General features: G+C 45.1%; 4 protein-coding genes across 7 annotated transcripts in view; 1 reads left to right on the forward strand and 3 right to left on the reverse strand.

The window, feature by feature from the left end:
* MAD1L1 (mitotic arrest deficient 1 like 1) overlaps nucleotides 1-7220 on the reverse strand; it is a 492750-nt gene extending 485530 nt beyond the window's left edge. The window contains exons 1-2 of the mRNA XM_035130662.2: nucleotides 7100-7220; nucleotides 1238-1400 (exon numbers count right to left, since the gene is read on the reverse strand). Of these exons, the coding sequence (XP_034986553.2) occupies nucleotides 1238-1400; nucleotides 7100-7122 (186 nt within the window). The 5' untranslated portion in view covers nucleotides 7123-7220. The remainder of the gene's footprint in view (nucleotides 1-1237; nucleotides 1401-7099) is intronic.
* Nucleotides 1-27946, reverse strand: part of SNX8 (sorting nexin 8) — a 238329-nt gene that overhangs the window by 174818 nt on the left and 35565 nt on the right. For 3 of the 4 annotated variants that reach the window (XM_060282516.1, XM_035130973.2, XM_035130972.2), the window contains one exon: nucleotides 23816-27655. In XM_060282516.1, the coding sequence (XP_060138499.1) occupies nucleotides 27542-27655 (114 nt within the window). In that variant the 3' untranslated portion in view covers nucleotides 23816-27541. Of the gene's footprint in view, nucleotides 1-23815; nucleotides 27656-27946 lie in introns of those variants that run through there. The other variant, XR_009558534.1, reaches the window with a different exon arrangement.
* MRM2 (mitochondrial rRNA methyltransferase 2) lies at nucleotides 8843-15751 on the reverse strand. The gene is made up of 3 exons (XM_035130974.2): nucleotides 15684-15751; nucleotides 13447-13736; nucleotides 8843-12170 (listed from the first exon to the last, which is right to left on the reverse strand). The coding sequence occupies exons 1-3, from the start codon at nucleotides 15689-15691 to the stop codon at nucleotides 11725-11727; spliced, it is 744 nt and encodes a 247-aa protein (XP_034986865.2). The 5' UTR covers nucleotides 15692-15751; the 3' UTR covers nucleotides 8843-11724.
* NUDT1 (nudix hydrolase 1) lies at nucleotides 15821-21832 on the forward strand. The gene is made up of 4 exons (XM_035130975.2): nucleotides 15821-16004; nucleotides 16543-16704; nucleotides 20119-20264; nucleotides 20901-21832. Exons 2-4 carry the CDS (start codon nucleotides 16553-16555, stop codon nucleotides 21071-21073), a joined length of 471 nt encoding a protein of 156 aa, XP_034986866.1. The 5' UTR covers nucleotides 15821-16004; nucleotides 16543-16552; the 3' UTR covers nucleotides 21074-21832.

The following is a 27946-nucleotide window of genomic DNA, read 5'->3' on the forward strand; positions in this document are numbered from 1 at the left end:
GGGCTCAAGTAAGAACTCTCCACAGTGCAGAGATAGCATACCAACTTCGCAGAAGCCTTTGGTTTCTATCTAAGTCATCCTCTTAATATGCATTAGCATGAATAATAAGACCTATATCAAATATTTATGATTTGCACATAAGAGAAAAACTACCTCCACTACTAAAAAAATGTAGTAAAAACAGTTCAAAAGAGAGGGGCAGAGTATTTTCCAAATAGCATCTGGCAGAAAAGATACTGGAAGACAAAAAAAAAATTCCTTCAGTAGCACCTTAAAGACCAACTAAGTTTATATTTTGGTATGAGCTTTCGTGTGCATGCACACTTCTTCAGATACATGCACACGAAAGCTCATACCAAAATATAAACTTAGTTGGTCTTTAAGGTGCTACTGAAGGATTTTTTTTATTTTGCTTCAACTCAGACCAACACGGCTACCTACCTGTAACTGGAAGACAAAATGTTCTTCAAAAAGAACATGCAGCAATTGCAGCAAACTGTGAAGAGTTATCATCTACATTTTTAAAAAAGCTTATTTGCATCATTTTTTTGCAATATTTACCATGAGCTGCTGTAGATTTCTATGATAAAAAGTAGGGCAAAAATATAAGTAAATAAAATAAATTCACGGATCTATGTTGTGATGTAATCACTAACACTTTTGACTGCATTACGTGGTTTCTTTTTTTATCATATTTTTTAAAAAATTAATAAACTAGGTAACCGGGGGGGGACCTCAGTTAACCGAGCCTTATATTCTATAACAGTAAACTATCTGAACCTTTCTCTGCTTCTGTGTGGTGGGTGTGACTGGTTCTGAGAGCAACTTGCTCACCTGAGATTCTGAACAGAGACCATATCACTGTCCAACACAATTTGAAGGAAAGACAGGATAAGAATTGAAGAAAAAATTCAAATGCAATGGTCTCTATTCCCCCTCCCCCTCCATGTTTTAACTTAGTCATGAATGAAATTTCCATTTGTCTAGGAAATCCTGATGTTCTTGCTAACTTAAGCATTCTGGAACATGCCAATCATTTAAGAGTAGCCTTACTCAGCCTGGTGCCCTCCAGACGTTTTGACCAAAATTCCCATCTGCTTTGGCCAACACCTGGAGGCCATCAGGTCAGGGGAAAGCTGATTTAGTATACTACTCCGATCAGGCTCTGACAGTGAAGGTGACTGCTTTGCCTGCCCATTGTAACTACAGAAAAACAAATGAACTAAGGAAGTCTCACCTTCATCATCTGCTCATACTGCATCTGCAGAGAACCTTGAGGCACTTGTGTGGCAGCCAATTCAGACGTATCTTCCACAGGATGTGACAAGTAGTTGTTGAATGATCTTAGAATAGAGAAGACCACTGTATTTCCTTCCTCCTCATTCATGAGCACCTGACCTCTGCAAACATAAGATCATAGACAAATCTCAATGTGCAACTAGTTATATCCAAACTACCACTACCCAATAAATGAACCACTTCCCAGATAACAAAGTAAATGAGAGCTGGTGTGGTGCAGAAGGCCTCAAACTATGGTCCATGAGCTCCATTCATGTGAGCCATGGAAAGGTTGCGGAAAAGTCGAGAATAACAGTACCTGGTCCTGCAAAGCTCGAGGCCATTTTGACCAGGGCTGATTATTAAACAGGCTAATATGTGGTAGCATTAAGCATTTGATAATATTAAACAATTGCCTAGGGCTCATGATTGTTCACAGTGTTGATTTTGACGATTATGCTGGTACTGGAGAAAGAAGTTGTTAAAATACAAGTTACAGTATATGTTTTGACTTATAGAATAAATAAGTAATTACGTGGTCCACCAATAGCCCTGCCGATTTTCAAATGGACAACAGGGGAGAAAGTCTGAGAACAATTGGGGTAGTGCTTAAGGGTAGATCTGGGGAGGCACATGTTTGAAACCCTGCTCAATTAATAACATCTCAGAGTCACCTTGGGACAGTCACTGTCTCTCTCAGTCCACCATAGCTTGCAGAGCTTTTGTGAAGTTAAAATGGGGAGACAGGAATAATTTATAACACCACTAATTCCTTGAAGGGATGGAATAAAAACATAACACAAATATGAATAGTTAAAGTCCAGCCTTTCCCATTGACACTGCAGCACTATTAAAACTCTAACAAAATGTCCTTGCAGTATGAACTTTTGCAGCAGCTGAACACAGGCCATCAAAAATGTTGAGGATGCACATTTCCCCTTTATCTTTTCTAACAGCACTACAGGTCAAATTCTAGAAAATACATGATCCCCATAATATGTGAAGCAGATGTAAGGAAGAGGGTGTGAGTCATTTAATGTGCTTGTTGTTTTCTGTCCTAGGCTCCTTTGAGAGGAAGAGTGGGATATATATTTGATAGAGATGTAAAAGCACCATGCAAAGCAAAAAAAAATGCCCTTGGAGACAGTAATGCAGCAAGAAAGCCATAAGGCATTTCTTGCCTCTGTTAGAGCAGCACATATGTGAAAGAGCTTCCCACTTCCATAGTCCTCTTCACATACCAGAAGCGTCTTTCATTTCCCACAGAGCATCTGCAGAAGGAGTACAAGTCTCTAACACTACCTTCTGTACTCTGCAAAGCCAGCAAGAAAAGGATCACAATCTCCCATCCACCAGGTCCTTCCTCCATGAAGTGGACAGGGTCAGCAGTAATTTTAAGTACTGGCTGGCTAATCAGTCAAGCCAAGGTTTGTGGACTACAGTACACAAGAGTGGATTACACAAGAGTGGAAAGCAAATTGATGTAGAGTGCTCCCCAAAGACAGAATACTGAAAAACACTGGAATAGAGGTAAGTGGTTTTGTTGCAAACGTGCTTCAGTGTTTTAAACAACTGAAGGGTGGAACAACAAAATAATAATAATCAACCTTTATTGGCATCAAACAAACACGCAAACAAAACAATATCAGATTAATACTGCCACAGTCATAGTATTAACAACAACATGCAAGGTAGTTCAGAAGATCACAAGATGAGGAGGGAGCCAAAGGAGATATCTAAGATCAGCCTCTTAAATCAGTCTACAAAAGTTACAAAAGTTACCGTACTCATCTGCGTTGCATGATTGCTTCAGAGGAAGGTAAGTCCCTGCTGTGTAGTCAACATAAAGGTGGATTATAGTAAATAAATACATTTTTAAAAGTTTGTATTACACAAAGTGGGGTCAGCCAGATTGATTTCCATGCTGGTTATAAATGAAAGGGCTCTCTCCCCTCCTTTGCTAGCACAAAAACATGTCCTTCCTCTACCATACTGCACATTCTGCATTGGATTCCTGGCCATCTATGCCTAACAGGTGAATGCAAGAGGACTGCATAAAACTAAATAAGCAAATAAGAATTTGTGCTCACACTTAAGAATCTTCTTCAGTCATAGAGCTGCTACCAGAAAGTTAATGTGTGCATGTAATAATTTGAATACAGCATCTAGAAAGTTGAAAACATAATTTTTCAACCTCCTCTTAAAAACAAAACCTATCCTCTCCTACAACTTGAACCATCTTCCACTCTATTTGCAGCAGTTGCTGAAGTCATTAAAAAGTCTCTTACAAAGATTTAGCATCAATGTGGGTGTCTGGAGCGAGTGCTCCTGTTGGAGAACAGCCTTTTCCAAAGGTGTCATGGGTTTTGAAGAAACTCGATCTCAGGACGCAAGGGAGAAACGTGCTAAGAGGAAGGCACACTTGGCAAATCCACACCGTGATCAACTCCTGCCCGGAAACCAATGTCCCCACTATGGAAGGACGTGTGGATCCAGAATTGGCCTCCACAGTCACTTATGGACCCATTGTTAAAATCGTGTTTATGGAAGACAATCTTACTCGGCTACGAGTGATTGCCAAAGAAGGGTGTCTGCTACAACTCTTCTAATCAGACTAAAGACTTGGATGATGCCTTCCTAGAGCAGATTACAAAATATTCAAAAAGGAGAGATATAGTAGTCACAGGAGACTTCAGCTTCCCTGATATATGTTGGAACTCCAACTCTGCCAAGAATGTAAGATCCAACAAATTCCTCAATTGCCTCACTGACAATTTCATTTCTCAGATAGTGGAAGAAGCAACAAGGGGATCATCTATCTTGGACCTCGTCTTAACCAACAAGGAGCAACTAATCAATGAAGTGGAAGTACTGGGAAATTTGGGAGGAAACAATATTGTCCTCTTGGGTTTCATGAGACAAGGGAAAGCTGAGTGTAATCAGAAATGCATTTTGGACTTGAAGGCGGATTTCAAAAAGCTTAAGAAACAACCGGGTGAGATCCTATAGTCAGAAATACTTAAGAGAGAAGGGAGTCCAAGATGGATGGGAGTTTACGGATGTACGTAATCTCAGAGCCTGTCTATAATCTTTGAGAATTCTTGGAGAACAGGTGAGGTCCTTGCAGGCTGGAAGTGGCAAATGTCCCGATCCTCCAAAAGGGGGGCAGGGAGACCCAGTCAGCTTGATATCAGTATCAGGAAAGGTCCTAGAACCAATAATTTTAAAAGTCAGTCTGTGAGCAGTTAGAAAAGTATGTTGTGTTTACTAAGACCCAGCATGGGTTTCTCAAAAACAGGTAATGCCAGACAAATCTCAGTTCCTTTACTGATAGACTTACAAGCTTGCTGGATAAGATGAATGCTGTGGATGTAGTGTATCTAGATTTCAGTAAGGCTTTTAACAAAGTCCCCATAATATTCTTCTGGAAAAGCTGATAAAATATAGGCTGGATAAGGTAAACTGTTAAGTGGGTTTGCAGCTGGTTGACTGACCAAACCCAGTGTGCTCACTAATGGTTCTCATCATCCTGGAAAAAAGTGGTAAGTGGGATGCCTCAGGGTTCTGTGCCCATTGTTGTTCAACATCTTTGTAAACAACTTGGATGAAGGAATTGAATTTTGCAGAAGACACCAAACTGGGAGCGGTAGCTACTGCCACAGAGAACAGAATCAGGATTGAATATGACCTAAACAGACTGGAGAACTGAGCCAAAGTTTTTTAAAAAATTGAATTTCAATAGGGACAAATGTAAGGTTCTGCACTTAGGCCTGGATTGCCAGTCGTACATGTAAAAGGATCTTAGGGGTCTTAGTAGGCCACAAGCTTAACATGAGTCAATAGTGTGATGCAGCAGCAAAAAAAAAAAGCTAATGCTATTCTAGGCTGCATCAACAGAAGTATAGTGTCCAGATCATAGTACCACTCTATTCTGCCTTTGTCAGACCACATCTGGAGTACTGTAGGATATTGACAAGTTGGAATGTGTGCAGGAGGGCAACCATAAGTATCTGTTGCAGGAGAGCGACTGTGTGCAAAATCATGGGAAGGGAGGTTTCCAGGACCAAGGTGAAACTGTCAAGCTCTTCTGTCAGTAAATTTTCCATTGTTGTTAATGTAATCTTGTTATATCTACAGAACTGAAATGTTGTTTCTGTATGTTCTTATGAAATTATTTTTTTCATAGTTGATTTGGGTTGTATTCCTGCCTTCTTTGTCATAAACTGTTTTTAAACATGATCTGGGTGTGTGTATATTGCAAAGCGGCATACAAATAAAAATAAGTATATATTAATTTTTAATGTGTTAAACAGCCCACAGCTCAGGCAACGGGTTGATGAGAAAGAAGCATCAGTACCAGGGAGCCATGCCATTCAAAAATGACAATTTATCCCTGGCCTGGTATAAAGCACCTTCCTATATTTTTTATTATTTGTTACAGCTGGACACCACACATGCCATACACATCTGTTTCCAATGTGCTTTATCCCTGTCTTATCTTTGTTTCCATCCTGTAACCAAATCCCCAAAGATTATGCTAAGGATTGTGGTGGGGGGAGTCCTACACCCCACCCTCACTCTGAGAGGAAAAATCTCCCCAGCAACAGGTGCCATTAAAGGTCAATAAAGGTCAGACAGTATGTAAATGAACAAAGTTGTAAATGAGTCAGCAATTGAGTCTCAGAGCCTGATGGATAGAGAAGGAATTAAGTTGTTTTATTTTTGTAAATAATAAAGATTATCTGTAAAAATAAACTCTGCTGCAAGCACCCAAGAGTAGTTGCTCCTTATCAGCCTACTGGATTGCATGAGGACAAAAGAGGTGCTTTCAACAGCTGAGGATGGAAGGAAGCAGCACTCTAGACATGCTCATGAGCCATGATCTTGGAAATTTTCTGGAAAGTGGCACATGGCCTGATGTTATACCTAATTCAACATTGCTTATTTTATTTGTATTTAGTGAACTTTTAAAGCATATGTTGATTTTTGTCCCAATACTGTACACCGCAAGCATTTATTTATGATATATTACTTGCATTCATATGCCACCTTTTTCTCCAAGGAGCTCAAACTGGTGTACATGGCTACCCCCACCCTCATCATTTAATTCCCACAACAGGCTGAGAGGCAGCGACTGGCCTTCCAAGGTCACACCAAGTGAGCTTCAAGGCTGAGTGGGGGAGGATCCGAACCCAGGCCTCTCCCAGGTCCTATTCCAGCCCTCCAACCACTACGGCAACACGGGCTCTGAAACGCTACATTTATAAACATTTGACCTGAAATATGACAACTTTCGAGACGGAAAGTTCTCCCTCAGGGAGCGGGTGGGAAAGCGGAGAGGCGGGGGGCGTCCACCTCCCGAGCACCTTCGATGAGGCGAAGCGCACTCTGAACATGCCCAGAAGCACTCTCAATTTTACCTCAGAAACCAAGTCGGGGGGCGCTGAAATTTCTGGACAGCACCTCATTTCCGTGATAAGTCGAGGGTGAGGCTGGGGAAAACTCCCGCTCTCGATGAGGAGAAGCGCACTCTGAACATGCCCAGGAGCTCTCTCTCTCTCTAATTCCAGGTTGCCCTCGGAAGCGTCGTGCGAGTTACAGACAGGCACGACCCCCCCCCCCCGCACCGATGAACCTCGCCTCGTAGGAAGAAGGCGCGTCTCTTCCCTCACACAAGGGCGGCCGGAGAGGGAACCGGCAGCGCTCCGTCGCCAGCGGCGAGTTTTACCTCAGGAGGACCCTGCGCGCCCGCGGCCAGAGAGGCGCTCCGGGGCCAGCTGACCGGGCCCGGGGCCCTCGGCTCCCGGCCTCGCCTACTCACCCTTCTTCTCCCCAGCCGGCCATGTCCCCCGCGCGCTCGCCGACGCCAACCGCCCGCTCTCGACTCTCTTCCCCGCTTGGATCTCCCTCCTCAGCCCAGGCGCCGAGATATTCCGAGAGTTCCCCGCGAAGCTCCCGCGAGATTATGGCGCGCGCGCGTGCCCAGCGCTCCCTCACACTCTCTCTCTCCCCTCCGGTCCTTCGCTTTTGCCCCGCCTCCTACCGTAATGCAGCGAGTGTTAACCCGCACGCTTCTTTTTCCGCCGTCGTGTCGGGATTGTACGCGCATCCCCGCTGTCCGCTCGCCCGCCTGATTTGATGCAAGTGCGCAGCGGCCGCAGGCCCAGTGGCGGATTTACGTATAAGCTAAACAAGTTATAGCTTAGGGCCCCACTCTCTTGCCCCCCCCAAAAAATATACTTCTTCTTAATTGCATTTCACTATTAATATATTAGTGGTACCTCTGGTTAAGAACTTAATTTGTTCCGGAGGTCCGTTCTTAACCTGAAACTGTTCTTAACCTGAAGCACCACTTTAGCTAATGGGGGCTCCTGCTGCCGCTGCTCTGCTGGAGCACGATTTCTGTTCTCATCCTGAAGAAAAGTTCTTAACCCGAGGTACGTACTATTTCTGGGTTAGCTGAGTCTGTAACCTGAAGCGTTTGTATTGTAACCTGTAGGGTTTGAAACCCGAGGTACCACTGTACTTCTTCTTAATTGTATTTCAATTCCACAATTACTTTGATAAAATACATTTTTGTTATGTGCAAATGGCTTTAGATACCTATTAGGTCCATAAATTACCATATAGCATATATCCAACACAAAAAACAGCGACAATTTGTTGTTGACGAAGGACAGCTGGACATATAAAGGGCCCCATTACCTTCAGTAGCTTAGGGCCTCATCAAACCTAAATCCGACCCTGGCCGCAGCCCTGAGGTGCTTTGCCTCCCCTTGAGTAAACACTGTCAAGCTGTGATGAAAATGTGAGAATAATACACTATAGTGCGTTCTGCTGGATCAGGCCCATGAAGAGGGCTCCTCTGGTTCAGCATCCTTTCTTCATGGTGGCCAACCAGATGTCTCTTCTAGGGAGCAGGACCAGAGCACCGTTCCCCTCGGGGGTCTCCAGCAACTGGTACCCAGAAGCATTTACTGCCTCCCAACTATGGAGGTGGAATCCTAGAATTGTAGAGTTGGAAGGGACCCCGAGGGTCATCTAGTCCAACCCCCCTGGCAATGCAGGGACCTTTTTGCCCCACATCCCCTGAGATGAAGAGTCTCATGCTCTACCAACTGAGCTACAGTGGTACCTCTAGATACGAACGGGATCTGTTTCGGAGACCCGTACGCATCCAGAGCAGTACTTACCCTGAAGCGCCGAATCTGCGCATGCTCCCCGCGCAATTAGACACGTCTGCGTATGTGCAAATCGCCAAACCCAGAAGTAACCCGTTCCATTACTTCCAGGTTCGGCGCGTACATATCCCGTGTTGTATGCAACCTGAAGCATACGTAACTAGAGGTATGACTGTATCTGCAGACACATAACACAGCTTTTGAACACAGCCACCATGGCAACTAATGGCTTATCAGAGGTCCAGAGGGGAGGAACACAAGAACAGGCCATTTCTGTGGTTGCTGCCCGTTTGTGGAATGCTCTTCCCAGGGAGGTTTATCTGGCACCTTCATTACATATATTTATGCACCAGGCAAAAATGTTCCTCTTCAACCAGGCCTTGAGCTGATTAAACATTCTATGGCCTTTTAAATGTGCCTGTGGAAGGGGAGCTTTTGGTTTGCTTTTGTTCTTGCTCTTATTATGTATCTTGTGTTCTCATCCTGTATTTTTGTGTTGTGAAATGCCCTGTGATTTTCGAATGAAGGGTGGTATATAATTTCAATAAATTATTATGATTATCAACTTTCTTCGTGTATTTGTCCACTAGTCTTAAAAGTGTCCAAGTTGGTGACAATCACTGCTTCCTGTGGGAACAAGGTTCATAGATTATGAGCTGCGTTAGGAAAGGCTTTCTTTTTAAAATTATGTGTGGCATGTAGAAAGTGGACAGAGGAAAAGGTTCTCTCCCTCTCTTGTAACACTAGAATTTGCAGATATTCAATGAAGCCGAATGCTGGAAGAATCAGAGCAAATAAAAGGACTTATTCACACTGCCAAAAGAATAAACTATGGAACTCGCTCCCACAGTGAGCAAGCAATGCCTACCAACTTGGATGGCTTTAAGAGGATTAGACAGATTCATGGAGAAGGCTGTCAATGGCTACAAGCCAGGATGGCTATGCTCTGCCTCCACTGCCAGAAGCTGTAAATGCTGCCAGATACCAGTTGCTGGAAATCACAGGAGGGGAGAGAGCTCTTGAACTCGGGTCCTGCTTACAGGCTTCCCAATGGGGCATCTAGTTGGCCACTGTGAGAACAGGATGCCAGACTAAATGGGCCACTGGCCTGATCCAGCAGGCTCTTCTTCTGTTATTAATTAAATTAAATTAATTGAAAACAGAAGGAATGGTAAGAAGCAAGGAAGTGAGATGGGTGGGTAGAGGGGCATTAAGTACTGTAAGATGGCTTTGGAGGCCATAGAGAAATACAGAGAACTCTGCACACTGAAGAAATCCATAATTTTTAATAAAGGTTATCACAGGCAAGACATTCTGAACATTCAACAGAGAGAGAGATGTTGCTGCTGTATCCTCTCACCTTCTACCTGGTCCTTTTAACTGGAGCTTCATGACAGGAAGAAGTCCCTCCATGACTTAGTACCAGAGAAGCAAAATTGTTGTTTTCCTGCGCTCATGTCAGGACAGGAACACACGGCGTTTTGGCAGATCACTTTCTTCTCACTCCCCATATCCAAGCCACCAAAATTGATTAGTGGTAACCCCATGCAATGCCAGTAGAGTATTGCTGCTTTCCCGTCATCTGTAGCAACTAGGAACCATTGGGCCCACTCCAACCTTGATGACCGGCCTTCTCCCCTCTCTCCAAACCAGAAGATGAAAGACAATTGTGTGGAAAGAGGGAGCATTGGTCACAGGCCTGAAAAGTTCCCCACTCTTGGGGTAAAGGTAAAGATAAAGGGCCCCTGACCATTAGGTCCAGTCGTGAACGACTCTGGGATTGCGGTGCTCATCTCGCTTTACTGGCCGAGGGAGCTGGTGTACAGCTTCCGGGTCATGTGGCCAGCATGACTAAGCCGCTTCTGGTGAACCAGGGCAGCACACGGAAACGCCGTTTACCCTCCCGCCGGAGCGGTACCTATGTAACTATTTGCACTTTGACATGCTTTCAAACTGCTAGGTTGGCAGGAGCAGGGACTGAGCAATGGGAGCTCACCCCGTCGCAGGGATTCGAACCGCCGACCTTCTGATCTGCAAGCCCTAGGCTCTGTGGTTTAGACCACAGTACCACCCGCATAGCCACTCTTGGGGTAGGCAACCTCAGGCCTGTGGGCCAGATGCAGTCCAATCGCCTTTTCAATCCGGCCCACAGACGGTCCGTTGATCAGTGTGTTTTTACATGAGTAGAATGTGTCCTTTTCTTTAAAATGCATCTCTGGATTATTTGTATGGCCTGCCTAGTGTTTTTACATGAGTAGAATGTGTGCTTATTATTTAAAATGCATCTCTGGGTTATTTGTGGGACATAGGAATTCGTTCATTTCCCCCCCCCAAAAAAAAAAATAGTCCGGCCCACCACATGGTCTGAGGGACGGTGGACCGGCCCACGGCTAGAAAAGGCTGCTGACCCCTGGGGTAGAGGCTACAAATTAGGGCCCTCTCTACCCCAGCCTGTTTGCAGGGCAGCCTCCCAGTCAGGCTTGTTGAGAGGCAGGATTACAATTCCTTTTCCTCTTAAAACATCTGTGAATCACCACATTTCAATATGGGTTTGCTAAACCTCTAGTGCTCTTCCCCAAATAAGTCCCTCAGTGTGTCCTCTGAACATCCCCATCTGAAGGAAAGGGAAGCAGGATGAGAACAAGCAGCTGATGAGCTGGACATGACACAAGTTCTATCTCGGCATGGGTGTTTTTCAAAAAAATGTATTGTTAAAAGTTGCATAACTGTACAGTGCAGCATCTTTGCATCGATAAGCATTACACTTTGTACAAATGGCACTTAAGAAAAAAAGTTATTTCAGAGGAAACATCTGTCAACTGATATCTCTCCATGTTCTAGTTTTAAATGAGTAAGCGGGGAAGGGGCACAGTCCAGGGGCAGAACAGTTGCTTTGAATGCATAAGGTCTCAGGTGTCTTCAGGTAGGTCTGGAAAGCACTCTTGCCTGAAACCCTGGGGTTCCCAGCTGGCTAATATCTATCCAACACCTTGTACTGTTTTGTGTGTTGTTAAAGCTGAACTGGGCTCTTAATGACCTCTAGATTTTATTTAGTTATTATAAACATTTTTATACCACCCTTCAATCATATTTCCTGGTTACTTCAAAGGGAAGAAGATCTGTTGCAATAGCTGGCAAATGAGGTCCACATCCTTCCAAAGATACTCATTGTTTCACAAAAACTCTGGACTTACAGCCCTCTGCCAACTAAAACCAACTCTGCAGCTTTCATCAAATGTACCACACAAAGCACGCACACAGTGTCTCATGTTTCTGATGCCGTGCGGGCTGCTTGTTTGTATGATTTCGCCAGATAATATCTCTCGGCAGATTCCTTCCTACTGGCTTGGAGTTTTAAGGGCTTCACCTCCTGGAAGTCTTGCATCAGTCTCTTTTGCAGGAGATGGCTCTCCCCTCCATCCCAGTACTTACAGAGCATGGTTCCTCCAGGTTTCAAAATGTGCTGAGCCAGATCCAAAAGAGACAAGCAGAGATGGATCAACTTATGATGATCTAGTTGCCGGATACCAGTAGCATTGGGTGCCATGTCACTCAGGATAACATCTGCCATCCCTTTAGGGAGCACTTCCTGGATTTTCTTTTGGGTCATTGGATCTGTGATGTCAGCGTGAGGTAAGAGGACTGCTCCTTCTAGAGGAAGAACATGAAGGAGGTCAACTCCAAGAACAAAGCCGATTGGGGCATCTGGATCTGGAAAACAGAAGTGTCAAACTAAGAAGGCAGTCTTTAAATGTGTAATCTATCCAGTGAAGTGTAATGGTTGAAGCGTCAGACTAGGACTTGGGAGAGACTAGGGATCAAATACCTCCTTCTCAACTTGCCTTAGGAAGTTTCATCGCATTCACTATCCACAACCTTCCTACACAGATGCTGACTAAGTACTGTCAGACTCACCCACGCCCAGCACAAGAAGCTATTCCAGCCCATAAACATTATTTTTAGCAAGCTATTTGAGAAGCAACCCTTTCTGTAAAGATCAATATTTCAGAAATCATCCTCATCTATCACTGTCTCGAATTGTCGTCAAGCCACTCAAGAGTCAGCCAGCAACAACATTTTCCGCTATCAGAGCACTTTTACTGACATTAATGAATTAAACCAAGTTCCTCCGAGACAACCCTCGCCTTCGTTTTCCAGAGGGAGAACGTAGGATAGTAAATGAATTCTCTGGCAAGGATGGAAACAGCATTTATAAAAGACAAGGGGGAGAAGGGGGAGCATTCCCGGCCAAGTATCGTGTGTTGCATTGTTTATTTAGCTAAAGATAGGTGGCTATAAATAGACAAGCAGTTGTAGGGCCATCATGGCATCTTATGGGAGCTTTCACAAGCACAAAACCAGACAAACAGAAAGACAGGTCCCTACTCCTCCAGAGCTTACAGGCTAAAACAAACTATGGGAAAGGACAACTAGAAACAAGGGTGGTGGAGGAAACAAGTAATGAATATATATTCATTTCATTTATAGCCTGCCTCTCTTCCAACATGGGACTTTAGGGGATATCCATGCATTGACCAGATCAGCAACATAAGGAGGGCCACAGGTCCTGAAGTAGACAAAATAAGTCCTACAACCTCATTTATTGGGGAAATATTTTCCAGTCTCCAAGGATTCAAAAGACACTGCTTGGACATAAAATCGCAAAACTATGAGGGTTAAATACTTGTGGCTTTATTTGAAAATGAAAGTCATAAAGCCAGGTGTCCACACTGTTGTGACGCATCTTCCCCACAGCAATTATAACTAAACGTGAAAATGAGTCACAGATTACAAGGCAGGTCAGCAGTGGCTCTGACCACCTGTAATTTTAATTCAGGAATGGGAAACCTCCAGTCTTTCAGGTGCTGCTCGACTCCAATACCCATCAACCCCAGACAGCATCACAATGATCAGAAGCCATGGGCATTGAAGTTCAGCAACCTCTGTAGAGCCACATGTGTTCTGCTCCTGTTTGAAATGCACTCACCAGAACCCGTCGCATTGACTCTCTGGACTGCAACCTGAGCCCAAGCCCCAGGGGCCGTGCCACAGTCTATCACACGCAGCCCAGGGCAAAGGATGCGGTATTTGTCATCTACTTCAAGCAGTTTGTAGACACTCCGGCAACGATAGTGCTCCTTCTTGGCCTTCTTCACATAAGGGTCACTGAAATGCCGCTCCAGCCAACGATGCTCTGCTCCCGTTTTGCTTTTCAGTAATTGTACAGCAGTGTGGATCCTCTGGTGCTGAAGCAAAAGATTTGACAATTTCCAGTATCTATCGGGGAGAGAAAGGCAAATTATTCTACTGCTCAATGGGCACACCCCATCTGATGACTATGGACCCTAATCTAGAATTTGGCATCTGATTGTCTGGATTAAATTTCTGTTTCCAAAATAAATGCACTTCTGTAATCCAAACCCCCAATCCGCCATGCTGGAAAGGGTTTTCATGAGGACGAGGTGTCCTTATGCTCATCCCTAGCTGGATCCACTGGCCTCTGCCAGTAAGGAGCATCTTAGTGGCATAGGTGCCATCTATGCAGGGCTGGCAGGGCCCAGGACTCCCCCATTTTTCAATAAAGGGGTCTCTCCCCCCCCCTTTGACATGGTGGCATGCACATGCCATGGAGAATCTGCACAACACGTCAGTATTCCCCTGTGACATGCGTTGAGTGACGCAGGGGGGGAAGGCAGTGCGCCTGCCAGTGAGTCCATCCAAAAAGGTGGCAGAAGCTACTAGAGAAAGACTAGAAAATGAAAAGCTTTGGTGGGAGGGAGGGAGTGGAGCTGGGCTGGCACAGGACCCACTGAATTTTAATCTACTTCTTATCACCCTTCTACCCTGGCTGGTGCAAGTAGAAGGACTATGGATGTGACAATGGCTATGCCACCCCACAGTCGACCAGGGTGACTAGATTGCCTCCTAACTCTGCATATGATCAGGATGCAAGATTGCAATTTTCCCCCACCCACACATACAGAGAGAAACATGCCACTATTTCTTCCCAATTTACAGAAGAGAAGTGCAACTGACAAAGACTTGTCCAAGTCTGCTCAACATTCTGGTAACACAATGAACCCATAGCAGAGGAAAGACCAAAGCCAGGCTTCCTAGATTAAAGTCTGGCTCTTTCTGATCAGCCTCACACTGGTAGCATTATCACTATTTTATGTGGAGTCCCAACACCCCCTGTGTATAAACTTCCTCATTACTACTGTTATATCAAGCTAACTTTTTCAGGTCAACATTCTGATAGTGTGGCGAGACGGAGTGTGTAATCCTGTATGCACAGGAGGTCCCGTAAATTTAGAAGCTGCACAACAATAGGGCTGCCATACGTCCAGAATTTCTCAGACATAGCTGGAATACTGCAGTCCCAATCCTACACAAGCAGCAGCTGAAGCTACTCCCAGGGATGGAGAAAGCTTTGGTTGTTGCCTTTCTGGAAGTTAAACTGGTCTTAAAGGTGCAGAAGCTTGTCAATTTGATAATAAGGCAGCTATAATTTCAGGTGGGGGGGTAGAATCCCCACCTTTTAACTCACATGATTCCTTTTAACACCACCAGTCTGAAGGGCCACATTCCCTCAGTCTTCCAGGAGCCACCTACTAAAGGTGGATCGCTGCGGTTTTGGGGAGTTGTAGTTCAGAACGTTTGGAGGGCACCAGGCTGGCGAAGTTTGGTTTAAATATTTATGGAGACTGCAGACAGCACCTTAAAGGGGAGAGGGCGGAGAGAGCTGATTTGATGCCTTTCCCCAAAACGGTCCCTTCTGCAACACAAACAAGCGCTATCCCAAAAAGCAAAGCTCAGTCGCTAGAGCATGAGACTCCTAATCTCGGGGTCGTGGGTTCGAACAAAAGATTCCTGCATCGCAGGGGGTTGTGCTAGATGACCCTGGGGGGGTCCCTTCTAACTCCCACAATCCTATGATCCTACGATTCACAGGGCGAATGTTTTTCACTCCACCATGTGCAAACCCAAGCAACAACTTCCCACACAAGCGGCCGACTAAGGCTTCTTTAGCCGCGTGAAGCTCCGGAGGAAGCGGGCGCTGAGGCTGCCCTCCCGGAGGCGTCAAGGGGAGGCGGGTCGCCGCCTGGCAACCCTTCGCCCGGCCGGCCGCCCTGAGCCGGTTCTCAGGATGCCGCTCCCCGGTCCCGTACTGGAAGAGAACCGCTCGCTGCTCTCGGCAGTCCGGCCCCGCTTCCCGCTGCTCACCGGCTCATGACTTCTCCCTCCACGAGGGCCGCTTCTTAGAGAGGGGGACGCATTTGGGGGTTGCACCAATCTGGGACGCTCCTTCAAGCGTCCCTCCGGGGAACGGCGCCTCATGCGCTGGGTTCCACCGCACATTGGCACCTGGGCTGAAAAAAAGTGTGTGAGAGAGAAACATACCGTACCTATCCTTCCTTTTTCTTCTCCTGAGCAGGCTCTTGCTCTTCCTCCTTAGCAAGCACCGCCTCGAGAAGGTCCTCGCCTATTCGCTGGGTTGCATTTTCCCGCCTTGCTGGAGAAGCTGCCACAGGGGTCTTTGGCCTGGTAGGAAAGGTTTTGTTTTAAAGGCTGCGATGTTCCACAATCCCCTCTTAGGGCAACAGCTTCTTTAGGGCAACCAATACGTCCTCGAAGTAGCTTCATATTATTTGGTAGTTGGGGGGGGAGCATTGTTTTGCTTATTGTTTGGCTTATTGTTTGTGCACCGCTAATGTTTTTTATTACTGATGGGGGGGGCTTGTTTCTCCAATATGTTGCATGGCATCAGGTGTGCCAACTTGAATAAAATATTGGGGGGAGGTAAGCCCCACCCCCACATAATTTTCCACAACCACCCTGTGGGGTAGGTTAGGCTGAGAAACTGACCAAAAATCAGAGCTGGGTGGGGATTTGAACCCTAATCACCCAGTCCAGCACTTTGACAAGCATACCACATTGGCTTTAAGTGGGCTTCTGAAGAGCGGTGGCTTAAGTCCCACTGCACCTTCCACACGTGTTGTTAAATCTGCCACGGTAGCTGTTGTAATAAGCTTCATTGATTCTGAGCACACATTATCTGATACTGGACTCCTTGCCTTTGTAGAGCTTAAAGCATGCTGACAACAAAATTATTCACTCTGGTCCTGGTGGTGCAACCACAGCGAGTCTTGCTGGGCATGAAAAAACGTGGATTTGGGGCTGGGCTCTGGAACGGATTTGGAGGGAAGTTGCAGCCTGGCGAGACAGTTGAGCAGGCAGCAAAAAGGTAAGATTGAAATGACACCAGGCCAACACAGGTCTTCCTAGTGCCTGTATTAGATTGTTTATTCATTATAGGCATATTTTAAATATGACCGTATTTACAGAAAATGCAGACATTCAGTCATATAAACAATAACATTTAAAAATATACATTTAAATGTATAAAACAAACATTTATACCCTTATGTATTAAAATTCCTTCCTTCAGGGATACCCTGAGGAAATGAGGAAGATAATGGTGATGATGAGAGATGAATTTCTAGGCCTTATAGACAAAATAAAAACTGACAAATTGCTGGGTCCAGCTGGCATCAATCCAAGAATTGTCAAATAATTCAAATGTGGAATTGCTGAGCTTCAAACAAAAATATGCTACTTGTCAATAAGATCAGCCTCCATACCTGGAGACAGGGAAGCAGCCAGTGTAACAGCAATTTTCAAAAGGGGATCTGGGTGGATCCTGGAAGTTACAGGCTAGTTTAACATCTGTCCTGGGAAAATAGTGATAAGGATTGTTAAGGATAAAATAACCAAGCATATAGAGCAAGCATATCCAACGTAGATCGTGATCTACCAGTAGATCACTGGACATTTGTGCTAGATTGTGGTAGATCTCTCTGCCCCCCAGAAAAAGATTTGCCCCCCCCAAAAAAAAGCTCAACAACTTTGCCTGTCAATAGCAATGGGTAGATCACAGCCAGTATTTTTATAATGTGAGTAGATCAGTCTCTAGAAGCTCCTGCAGCCAATCGGAAGCCCCGTCAGACGTTCAGCTTCCAAAAATAGTTCACAAACCAGAACACTCCCAGGTTTGCAGCGTTTTGGAGCCAAAACATCTGAGAACTAAGCTGTTCGAAAACCAAGATACGACTGTCCTTGGATTTCCAAAAAAAACTTCAACAAGGTATCTTACCAAAGACTCCTGAGAATCTCCAACAGGTCTCATATTTTTAATTATGTTTATCCTGCTAGGTTGTTGAGCACTTTCCTACCTTTTCATGTAAAACACTTGCTGCTACAATTATATATAACTATATATACTGTTTTTACATAATTCAATATGTAACATTGGCACGTTTACCAGTACAAACTGGCAGCCATGGTTTGTTTCTCCTGCGCAAACCATGATTGATAAGTCAAAAACCAAACTTGCTTAAACAGAAACCAACCATAAGAGCTGGTTTGCACATCATACTTATTCAAGGCTCCTGTTTGCTGCTCCCAGCTTGACAAAAGAAAGAGGAGCTGTGGGACCAATTCAACAACATGCGCCAGCTGTTCACAGGAAACCCATGGTTTAGGGCTTCATGTGAAGACGGCCGCTATGATGGAATTGTGTATCATGTCGCCTTCCCAGGAAATCAACTGCACTTGTCTGAAGTGCAAACAATGCCACTGTATATCATGTCAGATCCACTACCGGTACCCACCTTCCCAGGAAACCTATAGCACTTGCCTAACTTGGACTAAATGACTGTATGTTGCATTTAGGAAAGGGGGAAATTCCCTGCCTCAACACAATTTACTGCTGCTCATCTACTGGAGATAATAGCTCCATGTTCCCCTGCACTCATGTGCTGTGCTTGGTAAACTTTTCTTTCTTTCTTTCTTTCTTTCTTTCTTTCTTTCTTTAATCTTGCATCGGTTTTTTAAATCTTTCATCGGTTCCCGTTTTAATGTAGGGCTCCTTTTCTTCGTTGTGCAGGCCACATACAGTTCAAAGTGTGCTCTACTGACACCGTTGTGGCAGCAAACTCAGCCACAGTGGTGTAGTGCAGGCTTCCTTAACCTTGGCCCCCCCAGATGTTTTTGGCCTACAACTCCCATGATCCCTAGCTAGCAGGACCAATGGTCAGGGATGATGGGAATTGTATTCTCAAAACATCTGGCGGGCTGAGGTTGAGGAAGCTTGGTGTAGTGGTTAAGAGCGGTGGACTTGTAATCTGGTGAACCGGGTTCGCTTCCCTGCTCCTCCACATGCAGCTGCTGGGTGACCTTGGGCTAGTCACACTTCTCTGAAGTCTCTCAGCCTCACTCACCTCACAGAGTGTTTGTTGTGGGGGAGGAAGGGAAAGGAGATAGTTAGCCGCTTTGAGACTCCTTAAGGGGAGTGAAAGGCGGGATATCAAGTCCAAATTCCTCTTCTTCTTCTTCTTCTGCCTAATTGCCGCAGTGTACATGGCAAAGCTTTCGCTCCATTGTGGGGAAAATGCCTTCTTTTAGAGGCTGCCACCACATGTTCCAGGAAGGTTTTCTAAAACCAGCGAAAACATTAAATCAAAGGGGTAATTCTGAAAAATGGAAGCTATTGGTGAGGTGCCAGAGTGAGGCTGAAAACCCTACTCAGGGTTCTCATTATCCTTGATGGGGAGTGACGGCCAGAAATATCCAACAGCACACATTACTCATAGCTAAAGACAGGTCTAATTAACAGCATCAGCTAAACATCCACAGGCTTTCAGAGTATTAGCAATTCTCTCTCAGTTGGAAGAATAATAGGGGAGCTGAGAAACAGCCATCTGCCAGCATCAGGTACAAAGTGAAGAGTTTAAGCTGCAATTAATGCCTGCTTCCAAAGTATGGGCAACAGAGTGATAGAGACCCACTGGCATGGGCAGAAGGCAAGAGCACATGAATCTAAAGCTCACACCAGGCTTTCCCATATAATGCCAAATGGCATCTGAAGCAACTCTTAAGTATGCTTACAGTAGCTGGCTTTGTTGTACCGTATTAGCCTGAATATAAGCCACACTTCCCCCCCCCCCAAATTCCAACAGGGAAAAGTTAAAAGTACGGCTTAAATTCACGACTTTACACCGCCAAAGCAGTGTGGCTCCCCCAGGAAGCAGCCTGGGAGTGCGGGGAGGCTGCCGGCAAAGCTGCACGGCTGGCTCCCAGCACTACCGCCTCCTGGCATTACCTCCCCAAGCCTGCGCCTACCGTTCAGGGCGGTAGTGGCGGGAGGCAGGCGCACAGCACACTTGAAACCGAGCGCCAGCACCAGCTTGGAGAGCAGGGCACCGAGCACCTGGATGGGGGGGGGGGCAGTCGGCGCTGGCTTGGGGAGCTAGTGCCTGGAGTGCCAGGAGGCAGTAGTGCCTGCAGGCGGGCGCACAGCGCACTCAGAACTGGGCACCCTCTTCTACCCCATTCAGGGCGGTAGTCCCAGGAGGCGGCCCGCAACCGCAAATAAGCCTTTAAAATTCAAGGTGCGGCTTATTTGCGGGTGCAGCTTATATTCGGGCCCATACAGTATATTGGAGGTGGTATAATCAGGTAATCCAGGCCAAATGCCCCACTGTTTTGCAATGAGATCTGTGTCATTATTGTTGGGGAAGTCTCTTTTTTTCTGGAAAACAGAAGCATCAATTAGCTCATGCACTCTTACTGCAAAATTAACCTTGCTCATTATATTCAGGGAGCTACAGGAAGAGTGTGGACTGATGGTGGACACCTTGCAGAAGATGGGACAGATAACTTTTGAGTTTGTGGGCAACACTGAGCTGATGGAAGTCCATATTTTCCGCACTGACAGTTTTCAAGGAGACCCCACGGAAAGCGATGGTAGGAATGTGGTTGGGAGTGGAAGAGTCATAGGAATACTTGCCCTTTTAATTCCTTTCTACCGTTCCCCAATCTTACAAGCATGAAGTGCTGGAACCTTCAGATAAAGAATTCCACCCACCCACCGCTAGGGTTACTGGGGACACAGGATGGTTTCATCTTTCCATCACCCAAACAGCTCACGTAATTATTTGGGCTAGAACTTGTGAGGAGTAAGGCTGCATCGTGCATTACATGAGCACACCTTTTGTTGCAGACTGTGTAGTGTGGGAGGAGTGGCTACAAACCATCATAACTTTGTTCTGTCTCCGCTGTCAGAGGCAGTAAATGCTTCTGAATTCCAGTTGGTGGAAACCACAGGAGGGAGGGGGGGCTTTCTAGAGGCCAACCAACTTGAACACCAGGATCCGCTATCTTGTAGAAAGTGGTTTGAGAGAGATATAGCATGTCCCCTGGTATGTGCATACAATTTCCCTTTGTTTTGTCTTTTGTTTCTGGTGAAACAGTTTTTTTTAATCAATCCACAAACTTGGCAGACATGGGGTGAATGCAGAAACCAAAAATAATTTAAAGAAGATGATCTGTTTTGGTCCTTAATCATTTTCCCCTTGTGTGCATGTTCCTGCTTCCCTTCAGAAATGCGTCCACAATGGTTTGACCTGGACCAGGTGCCTTTCAAGAACATGTGGCCAGATGATATCTACTGGTTTCCTCTTCTGCTCCAGAAGAAGAAGTTCCTTGGCTACTTTAAGTTCCAGGGGCAGGACACTATCTTAGAATACACCCTGAAAGAAGTGGAGAAGATATAACAGCAATCCAAGGATGTTAAACACTTCATGGCTGAGATGTGAACCATTGGCCATATTGACTGAGAACCAAGCAGTTAAGAACTTGACACGAATGACCCTTTCCATCAGCTCCATGGCGAAGGAAACAACTCTCTCCCGCAAGTGTGAGGCTAGCAACAAAGCAGGGCAGCTGCTCTCTTGCAGGAGACAAAGGGCAACACTTCTTAGGCATCCATAACTGCCAACTGTCCCTATTTCAACACATAGGCCAACAATTTCACTTTGCAGCAAAAGCCGGGTTAGTGCTTTCTTTAAATAGTGTTGTCTTTCTGTGTTATGTTTAGGATCCAGCTCCTCCATTCTTGAGTAGATGTTAAACTGGTTACACATTAGAGGCTTAGCTTTTTTCTCCTTCCTGGTGGTGGTTATGGACAGAAGCTGCACATCCCAAAGGCGACCACTTCTATGGAGAAGTTTTGTTGACAGGAATGGCAAGCAGGAGAGAGACTAGTGAGTCGCTTCAGGGCATGAGACATCGTTTCCAGGTGTAGTTTGTGTTAAAAATAAAAGTCCAAACATACTGTTTTTCTCAATGTGGTCAACTGGAGGATTCCAAAACACTTACTAGCAGTGCATAAAAGACACCCAGCCTTCTCCCACTCTTAGCGTCTAGTATTCACCAGCATCTTGCCTCTCAACATGCAGGGATGTATATATTCTAATAGCAATCCCAGTTTTATATGGTAATCTGCATAGAACCAAAATGGTGCCATCCACATGCAAAGAGGAATCTACCGGTATTTGCAGGCTTGGGGGGGGGGGCGTCTCCCAGCATTTGTAGAAGAGCAGGCTTTAGGAAAGAAAATCTAAGAGGGCAAACAGCCCAAGGCAGATCCCTCTTATCATAACTAAAAGCCAGTGAGAATACTTCAGTCTTAAAGTGCCCTTTTATTTCTTCTGTTTTAAATGTCTGTCATTTAATTTCCTCAGTTCTGAGTGTTCATTGCTCCACACACAGCCAAGAAATAACCTGTCACACATCAAGAGGCTTGAGTAACCAAGCACTCTGACACCATCTCAAAGACGAATAATAAATTGGCAACTGAAATAAACTTTATTTTTTTTATATACAAGTCTCATACATCATTCACAAACACACATTTTCGTAACATTTGATAGATTATTTATTTTTTGGATAGTCATAAAATCTGTAAACATTTCTTTTAGTTTATCAGCTGTAGTAAGACGTTCTCCAATTCCTGCAGTTTGATAAAGTGCTTTATTTTTAAAAAACAAAACAAAAAACACTATGCAAAGTGAGAAGGAGACATGAAGTTTGCAAATTTCAAAAATACTGGGAAGAAAAGCACCCCTTATCAACTGGTGGTTTCTAAAGGGAAGGGGAGAGGTTAAAGAGTTGAGAGTTTGCCAGTTGTTCCACCTGGCATTCAGAGTTTTGCCGTTGAAATATAACTTCCCTTTAAGGCTTAAGACATTTACACACTGCAGAGCTATTCTCATTTCTTACATGGATGTGGCTTCCTCAAAAGAGTGAACATATAAAAAACTGCTCTCCAAGTAAAAAGGTAAAGGTAAAGGGACCCCTGACCATTAGGTCCAGTCGTGACCGACTCTGGGGTTGCGCGCTCATCTTGCATTATTGGCCGAGGGAGCCGGCGTATAGCTTCCAGGTCATGTGGGCAGCATGACAAAGCCGCTTCTGGCAAACCAGAATAGCACATGGAAACGCCGTTTACCTTCCCGCTGTAGCGATTCCTATTTATCTACTTGCATTTTGACGTGCTTTCGAACTGCTACGGTAGGTTGGCAGGAGCTGGGACCAAGCAACAGGAGCTCACCCCGTCACAGGGATTCGAACCGCCGACCTTCTGATCAGCAAGCCCTAGGCTCAGTGGTTTAACCCACAGCGCCACTTGGGTCCCAAGTAGAGACTAGATTTTTTGTCCAACAAGAGCAACCTCTTGGACTATCAGTTTTATGCAGCTGTCCTTTGACTAGGCAAAGCTGGAGGAAAACTAAAACCACATTAAAGGTGTTTGTCTCAGTCACCCATTAATGCCATAAAGTTATGTGCACATGAATGAGTAAACCACACTGATTTGGGTGGGGTTTACGTCAGAGTAAACATGTACGTTCAGAGCCATGCACTCCTGTGCTCACTGGGAAGCAAGTCCCACGAAGTCCAAAAGCGACTTTTGTATAAAATGGAATACAAGAAGAAGCTGGCTTTGCGGATGCTGCAAAAAAATCCATTTCATGTGGCGCATGCACAATTAAGCCAGTTTGGTCCTCCTGAAGAAGGCAAAGCCCCCTAGTGGAAGGCACCATTGCCAGCTTATGCCTGCCCTCTTTTGTTATCAACAAACAAAACAAAACCTTGCTGGCTGCTCAAACTTGAAGAAATAAGATTAATACTTTTAATTTGCATTATAAACTCTTTCAAAAATATACTATTTTAACATATAAAAGAAAAGGCAGATCAGTTTTTCTGCAAAAAAAAGGTAGAAATGTGCACTTCGCAGGCCTCCAGGCTGGTTTGCAGCCCGAGTCCCCCTAGGCAGCGTGCTTAAACCAGGCATGACCAACCTTGTGCCCTTTGGATGTTTTGGAGAACAGCTCCTGCCAGCCCCAGCCAGCACAAGTAGCCCTTAACTAATCGGCAAGGGGGAAGCCCCAAGGCCTACCTGAGCCATCGGTTTGGTCCTAAGCAGGTGAAATATCCCGACACCAGAGTTGGGCACTGATGAGGTCCTTGTGCTGGTCAGAGCTATTCCCTGAATCGGGGAGGGGCCTGCAGCTTCTGATAGCTATTTAAAAGAGGAGAAACTAGGAGGTTTCCCCTGGGGGGGGGCAAGGAAAGGAGGGAAGTCTGGAGAAAAGGCTCCTAATCCCTCCAGCCACAAAAGGCAAAACGTGCTTCAAAAACTAACAGACCTATATTTACATTGAGGCAGGTGTACTGTTAAGGCACATGTAGATTTGTTTTAAAATATGGTCCCAAGAACGCAAAGAAGCCTGTGGAGAGGGAGCCAGGACCTCCCTCCTTTTATATATTTTATCTCTCAAACACACACATCCCTCAACGAAGGCAGATCTATCACAAAAAGTCACAACAGAATGTCCACCCGCAGTATGAATCTGGTTCTACAATTTGCAAGATTACAGACCAGCCAATCCAACCATGTTTCACCCACTAGTTCAATCCCTCCCCCTCCTCCCAAATGCTACAGTGGGGCAGCCTGCTTTTTAGTCTCGTAATTTAAAAAAAAAAACCACAGCACAATACCATTAACCTGGCTACATGTTTATCCTTTGCCTTCCCTCACCTGCTAAGCACTGTGGGAAGTTAAGGGGAAGTTATCCTGGTGACATCATAGACACCATTCCTGCTGCAAATTTGGGGGGGCGGGGCGTTGTTTTTCCAGAGCCTGACCCTGGAGAGGAGGAGGTCCCTTTCAATGTCAAAGTTAAGATCCATCTTTCCCAGTAATTGAAACTAGACGCCATTACATCAAGTGGAAGGAGAGCTGGGTCAGAAATTCGAATAGAGGGGCTTTCATTGCATTCTGTACTGGGTTCTATTGATAAGGATACAGCCTCCTGCCAATGTATTTGACAGCAAGGGACAACCATTACATTCTCCTCCTCAACACACACATATCTTGCGATTCTAAAGGTAAGAGTGAAGGCAAACGCTTCACACGCCTTTTGAAGCTGGAAATAATGTGGCTGCTTCCAGTGTGATCCCCATGTCATGCTTCTGAAAAACGGCTGATGGCTGCATACTTCCATACTGCAGTGTGCATATGTAGAGATTTTTTTTTAAGCACCAAAAATGTGGAAGACAAAACACAACCAAACAGATAAAATATATGAAATGCATACCAGCAAAAAATATAAACCGCAAGATATCTGAATTAATAGACCATATCAGAAAGCAGTTCAGAATATATTAAAATGTATTTATCTATGATATCTCTAAAAATCTCCCAGACAGTAAAATAGCAAACACTAAAGTGTGTGAAGTTAATATATTTGCTTGCTCAATTCAATTGTTTATTTTCTCTTTAATTCATCCTTAAGGCATTATACTTGGTTGAGTAGTATTTGATACTATCTCAGTTTAACAACTTTGAAATCTGTGCTTCATTCCTTTGTGGAATGCTAAATTCTTTTTTGACTTCATTAGCCCCATTTGGAAATAAGTGTGTATTTGATATACAAATTATTCTGATATTCTGCATGGCTTTCTAAAGACGGCCTTTAATGTAGATATTCCACATTACATCTTCCTGTCATGGTTTTCACCCTTTGTGTTTGATATATTTTGGAGAGGATGTATACCCAGAAAAGGATACAGCTTCCTTGCATGTGTACATCACTGAAAACACACCACGCTGAAACAGAAGCGTATGTAAAAGAAGTTTTCTGATAGAAAATGTGTAATTTCAACTGTCCCTTTGGTCCCTGGCCAGCAGTTGGTTTTGCTGGAGAACCACTTTTAAGAAGTGGAAGGTGGCAAAGGTATCAACTGCCACAAGCAACGTGAACTGCTGGTGTGCCCTAATGCAGGCATCCCCAAACTGCGGCCCTCCAGATGTTTTGGCCTACAACTCCCATGATCCCTAGCTAACAGGACCAGTGGTCAGGGATGATTGGAATTGTAGTCCAAAACATCTGGAGGGCCGAAGTTTGGGGATGCCTGCCCTAATGCCACAGGCACAGCTCTCTTTCTGCACATTGTGACTGTGTATAGGATACCGGCTGAAAATGCAACTCGATTGTCCTTTTCTCAATTCAAATTGAAGCCGGTTTGGAGGGAAATGCATCAAACTGCAGTACTCTATAAGGAATGAATGGATCATAGAATTGTAGAGTTGGAAGGGAACCCCAAGGGTCCTCTAGTCCAACCCCCTGCAATGCAGGAATCTCAACCAAAGCATCCATGGCAGATGGCCATAGATCTGGCCATCACATGCTCACTACTTCCCAAATGCTGTAGGAGCACACTTGATGCAGAGTTAATGGGAGTGTGTACACAGCCTTTGTGTCTTTGGGCAGGTGATTGGGTAGCAACCCACTTGGGGACAGATTTGGCCCATGACACTGCTCACCCTCACCTTTGCCGCCTGCATTCTCAGGAACATATAAAGTAAGGCACATAGGAAGACTATTGCCCATCTAGCCCAGTCCCGTCTTGTCTGGCAGACAGTGGCCCTCTAGAGCCTCAGGCAGAGAAGGACCCTCGCCAACCTTCACCTGCTGCATGAGCCTTCTAATGGGAGATGGCAAGCATTGAATCTGGGAGCTGTGACCACTGAGTGCTGATCCCTCCCTTAATAATGAAATAAAATTCACGAGAATCCTTTGAGGATAGTTACTTTGCAAAAGAGTTGCTTCCCTAGAGCCAATCAATAAAGTCCAAAAATAATCAAATTGAAGAGTATATCAGCAACAGAAGGGTCCTAGCAGAGAATAAAACCAAAGCTTTTGGAGCAAAGAAATTCATCGTCACCCCAGAGTCCTTCAAAAACAATATAAAAGGTGAGAGACTGATTCTCAACTCTGCTAAATACCAAGATCTGAATAAGCCTTTTGGCTGAACAAACAGCCTCGTTGTTCCACTTGAGCAAGTCAGGAAGTCTTCCATTAATATGATTTTCCCATTTCACCCAAATTGGCAAACTACGGTATGGTCTAGATATAGGTAGGTAGCTATGTTGGTCTGCCGTAGTCAAAACCATTTTTTTAAAAAAAAATATCCTTCCAGTAGCACCTTAGAGCATACCTGCCAAGTTCCTGTTTGAGAAATAAGGGATCGGACCGGAAGTAGCAGACCGGAAGTCGCACTGCAGCCATTTTGGAACTGGGCAGAGCAGCATCAAAAGTTGCTTCTGAGCATGCTCCGCCCAGTTCCAAAATGGCCGCCGCGGAACAGCTGGAAAAACGGGGGTTTCCCGGGGAATACGGGAGACTTGGCAGCTATGCCTTAGAGACCAACTAAGTTTGTTATTGGTATGAGCTTTCATGTGCATGCACACTTCTTCAGATACGTCTGAAGAAGTATCTGGTCAACAGCTTCAGAGCAGGCCAGTACATTAAGCCAACAGCACACCATGGTTTACTATTGTGGCTTATTCCAAAGCTGCTAACCACAACTTCCTGGTTTGGATGAATGGGAAACAAGTGAGTGAAAGATTCACTGCTGTGTTTGATCAGTCGCACAAAGGGGCTGTGCGCACAACCAAAACTGGTTAAGCAGAGATAACAACCGTTTGAACTTGCTCATTCTCGCTCTACGCACTGGCACATTTCCTAGCAGCCCACATATCATGGAGCAGCTCAAAGCAGCAAAAGGAAACAACATGGACTAATATAGCCAATGGGAGGAGACTTCTTGACATTCGTATGCGCAGGAGAATGAGCTCCTCCCTTTCGCTCCCTGTCACCTTCCACAGTCCAAAAGCATTAACTAGGAAAGAAGTTGACTTCCTGGGAGGACAAGGGTAGAGCTGACATGTTCCTTGATCCGGAGAAAAGGCAGCTCAGCTTTGGCTTCAGTTCATTCCAGACTTTGCTCATCTAAAGGGAGGAGAGAAGGGCACAATTTGACATTCAGGCAAGTCAGCGAGGTCCTTGAGGAGCTGCACCCAAGGCAGCGTTGTGGGGTGGGGGAAGCAAGCCTCAAGAGTAAGCCAAACTTTTACAGAAGCATTACACAGAAGACTGAACCCCTGACTTTTTCAAGCCTTGTACTGCTTCAAAGCAGCCCACTTGTTGCCATTGGTAAATTGCTCTTTTGGAAACAGCGATATGGAAAATGTTGTGGAGGGGATGGGAGTGGAGTATCTGGCTGACTGGCACAAACCCAGA

Source organism: Zootoca vivipara, chromosome 14 (genome assembly GCF_963506605.1).
Source record: "Zootoca vivipara chromosome 14, rZooViv1.1, whole genome shotgun sequence".
NCBI classification, from domain to species: Eukaryota; Metazoa; Chordata; class Lepidosauria; order Squamata; family Lacertidae; genus Zootoca; species Zootoca vivipara.

What these genes read in the sequence shown, in the direction of transcription:
- MRM2 (XM_035130974.2), bottom strand. An exon ending in AGTCAATGCGACGGGTTCTG is followed by an intron (nt 12,171 to 13,446) that starts GTGAGTGCATTT and finishes TCTGTTTTCCAG; the next exon opens with ATCCAGATGCCCCAATCGGC.
- NUDT1 (XM_035130975.2), top strand. Translation starts at nt 16,553, where the DNA reads ATGCTGACAACAAAATTATTCACTCTGGTCCTGGTGGTGCAACCACAG. An exon ending in GTTGAGCAGGCAGCAAAAAG is followed by an intron (nt 16,705 to 20,118) that starts GTAAGATTGAAA and finishes CATTATATTCAG; the next exon opens with GGAGCTACAGGAAGAGTGTG. An exon ending in AGACCCCACGGAAAGCGATG is followed by an intron (nt 20,265 to 20,900) that starts GTAGGAATGTGG and finishes GCTTCCCTTCAG; the next exon opens with AAATGCGTCCACAATGGTTT.